This window comes from Otolemur garnettii, unplaced genomic scaffold, assembly GCF_000181295.1.
Source record: "Otolemur garnettii isolate 467f Iridium unplaced genomic scaffold, OtoGar3 scaffold00082, whole genome shotgun sequence".
NCBI classification, from domain to species: Eukaryota; Metazoa; Chordata; class Mammalia; order Primates; family Galagidae; genus Otolemur; species Otolemur garnettii.
Genome location: NW_003852477.1, coordinates 4,027,266 through 4,030,447, shown reverse-complemented (window position 1 = coordinate 4,030,447; position 3,182 = coordinate 4,027,266). Strand labels below are relative to the sequence as shown.

The 3,182-nt window shown below is 42.3% G+C and overlaps 1 protein-coding gene across 1 annotated transcript in view; it reads left to right on the top strand.

Moving 5' to 3' along the window:
* The first annotated feature begins 2,573 nt into the window (after window positions 1–2,573).
* SEC22C (SEC22 homolog C, vesicle trafficking protein) overlaps window positions 2,574–3,182 on the top strand; it is a 14,142-nt gene continuing 13,533 nt past the window's right edge. The window contains exon 1 of the mRNA XM_012808068.2: window positions 2,574–2,787. Within this exon, the coding sequence (XP_012663522.1) occupies window positions 2,606–2,787 (182 nt within the window). The 5' untranslated portion in view covers window positions 2,574–2,605. The remainder of the gene's footprint in view (window positions 2,788–3,182) is intronic.

Below are 3,182 nucleotides of genomic sequence, written 5' to 3'. Positions count from 1 at the left end.
CATCATTGTTTTGGTGGGCCCGGGCTGGATTTGAACCCACCACCTTAGGTGTATGTGGCTGGCACCTTAGCCACTTGAGCCACAGGTGCCGAGCCAGTTTTTTCTATTTTTAGTAGAGATGGGGTCTCACTCTTTCTCAGGCTGGTCACAAACTCCTGAGCTCAAGTAATCCTCATGCCTTAGCCTCCTAGAGTTCTAGGATTACAGGTGTGAGCCACTGCACCTAGCCTTGATACGGCTTTTTACAATTAGGATAATGCTCTTGAGATCTATCCAAGTTGTTCTCTGTGTCAATTTGGTAGTTTGTTCCTCTTTATTCCTGAATAGTATTCTATAGGATGAATGTACTGTGGTTTGTTTAACTCTTCATTATTTGTAGGACATTTTGGTTATTTCCAGTTTTTGGTTGTTTTAAATAAAGCTGCAATGAACAATTGTACAGAGGTTTTTGTGTGGAAGTAAGTTTTTATTTCTGTGGGATAAATGCCAGGAGTGTGATTGATAGATTGTACATTAAAAGGGAACTGCCAGATGTGTTCTAGAGTGTCCCATTTTATAGTCCTTCCAGCAAAGCATAAGAGAGTCAGTTTCTCTGCATGTTTGCATTTGATACTTTCACTGTTTTTTTTTCCCCCATTTTATCTGCTCTGAAAGGTGTGCAATACTAGTATGACTTTAAGTTGCATTTTCTTAATGGCTAGTGATGTTGAACATCTTTTCATGAGCTTATTTGCCATCTGTATATCCTCTCTGGCAAAATGCCTGCTTGTGTATTTTGTCCATTTTATAATTGGATTGTTTGGTTTTTCTTACTGTTGAGTTTTGAGAGTTCTTTATAGATTCTAGATACTGGTCTCTTATCAGATAAGTGATTTACAAATATTTTCTCCCAATCTCTAGCTTGTGTTTTCAACCTTTTTAAATGGGCTTTTCCAGAGAAAAGTTTTCAGTTGTGATAAAGACTCCTAAAGTGCTAGGTTTACAGGTGTGGTTGCCTGGCTTATGTGCAGTTTCCTAGGAATTTAAAAGAGGGAGAAAAGTACTTCTAGCTGGGCATGTCCAGGTCAGTTTCATGTTAGAATCTGAGACTGGTTTTGATTTGGATTTGGGTATAGGGAGATGAGAGGTGTGACACTGAGATACAGGTGAAGAAGGCACACAGGCACAGTGGTGAAGAGTAGTGTGCGTCCAGGGGGCTCCTGTTGGGGGGACGAAGAAGAACTGAGATACTGAATAAGGTTGCATCCCTATAGTTCTTTGGTAGAAAGGTCCGTTATTATACCTATTAACCCCCTGTCAAGTAGAGGACCTGTCAAACAGGATCTGTGAAATAGGATGTGTAGACACATGGAAAGACCCATTTGAGCTGTAATGGCCACGCCACTAATCAGGGCTGCCACACACAGATGTGCAGAATATACGCTGGACAAGCACCCTGAGACATTAACAGATGGAGCTTAAACCTAGTCAGGCTCAGCTGGCAGAACTGGTGCAGGTCTGTTTCCATACAGAGGCACCTTTTTTATAATTTCTCAAAGGCACCATGAGGACTCAGATCTTTTTCTTTTTGTTTCTTTTTTTTTTAATTAAAAAAATTATGTATTTATTTAGAGATAGAGGCTCACTGTGTTGCCCAGATGAGAGTGCCACCTCAAACTCTTGGGTTCAAGTGAACCTTCTGCCTCAGCCTCTGGAGTAGTTGGGCTTACAGGTGCCCATGATGACATCTGGCTAATTCATCCTTAGTGTGGTCTTGAACTCCTGAGCTCAAGGGATCCTCATGCTTCAACCTCCCAGACTACTAGGTTTAGAGGCATAAGCTACCATGCCTGGCCTGTTCCTTTTTGTTTCTTAATAATGTTCACATATCATGGCCAAATATTTAGTATCTTACTGTAATATAATTTGCTAAATGATTTCTTTTAACCGTCTGTAGGGACTCTCATTATTTTGAAGATTGGCTCTGTCTCAAACATTTGCAGAAATTGAGGAGGACATGCTAAGTTCCATTTTTGCCTTCTGTTCTCCTTGTCATGAGCATTAGGTTAGATGCTGAGAATCCCTCTACCCTCCTCTATTTCCCTGCACATGAAGATATGGCAACTAAACCACTTAGTGCCTGCCTTCCTGGGTGAGCTGAAATGCATGACTCTCTGGATCCTAGTCCTTGCTGCTTTAGTGGCTGGTGCTTTGTACCCTATTAGGGTTGTCTTGCTCTGTGTCCTGCTACCTGCTGTTACTGCTGAAGTTCCTGAGGCCTTCTCATCCTTCTGATCCTGTTTTGTTACCTCTCTATTCCTTTTTTCCTCATCCTAGTTTGCTTAATTCTGGAAAGGAAGAGATTATTGAGAGAAAGAAAAGGGGTATTACTAATCAACAGAGAGCGGGAGGATAGGATAATGAAGGGAGGAGAATTGGGAATGATGTAGCAGTAAAGGACAGGGAAAAATAATAAAAGCCACATTGCAGTTATAGCTGGGGTGTGGGTGAAACAACCTGGAATTGACATTTCAAGGATGGGGGTGTTTCTAGTACTATCACATCGCCCTCAGTAACAAGGTGATCTTGCTTTCCTTAGGTGTCCTCATGACTCCTCTTGTGGACCATGTCCATGATCTTTTTTGCTTGTGTGGTACGGGTGAGGGATGGACTGCCCCTCTCAGCCTCTACTGACTTTTACCACACCCAGGACTTTTTGGAATGCAGGAGACGGCTCAAGTCATTAGGCTTGCGACTGGCACAGTATCCAGGTCGAGGTTCTGCAGAAGGCCGTGACTTCAGTATACAGTAAGTGAGCATATTCACCTTTATAGAACATCAGCAAAATTTAGGTTACTTCTAACTACATGTTACAGTATTGTTATGCTTATCACATTGTGTGGTAAAAGTGGCATCTGGCAGTGGTCTGAGGTTGTATTTGTAAATAGCAACAGGATAATGGAAGAAGTAGATTTCCGTAGAGCCTCAAGCATTGCTGCTCCAGCTTCTAAGTTCTGTTGGCGGAGTGCTCATGAGTGCAACCAGTTTTTGTGCCTTTAGTTTCATAGTTTTTCTGCACTTAGATGTGGGGGGAAAAGGATGAGAGAGGGAGAAGATACTAGATTAAGATATTAGGGAAGGGCTTGGCACCTATAGCTCAACTGGCTAAGGCGCCAGCCACGTACACCTAAGGTGGCGGGTTC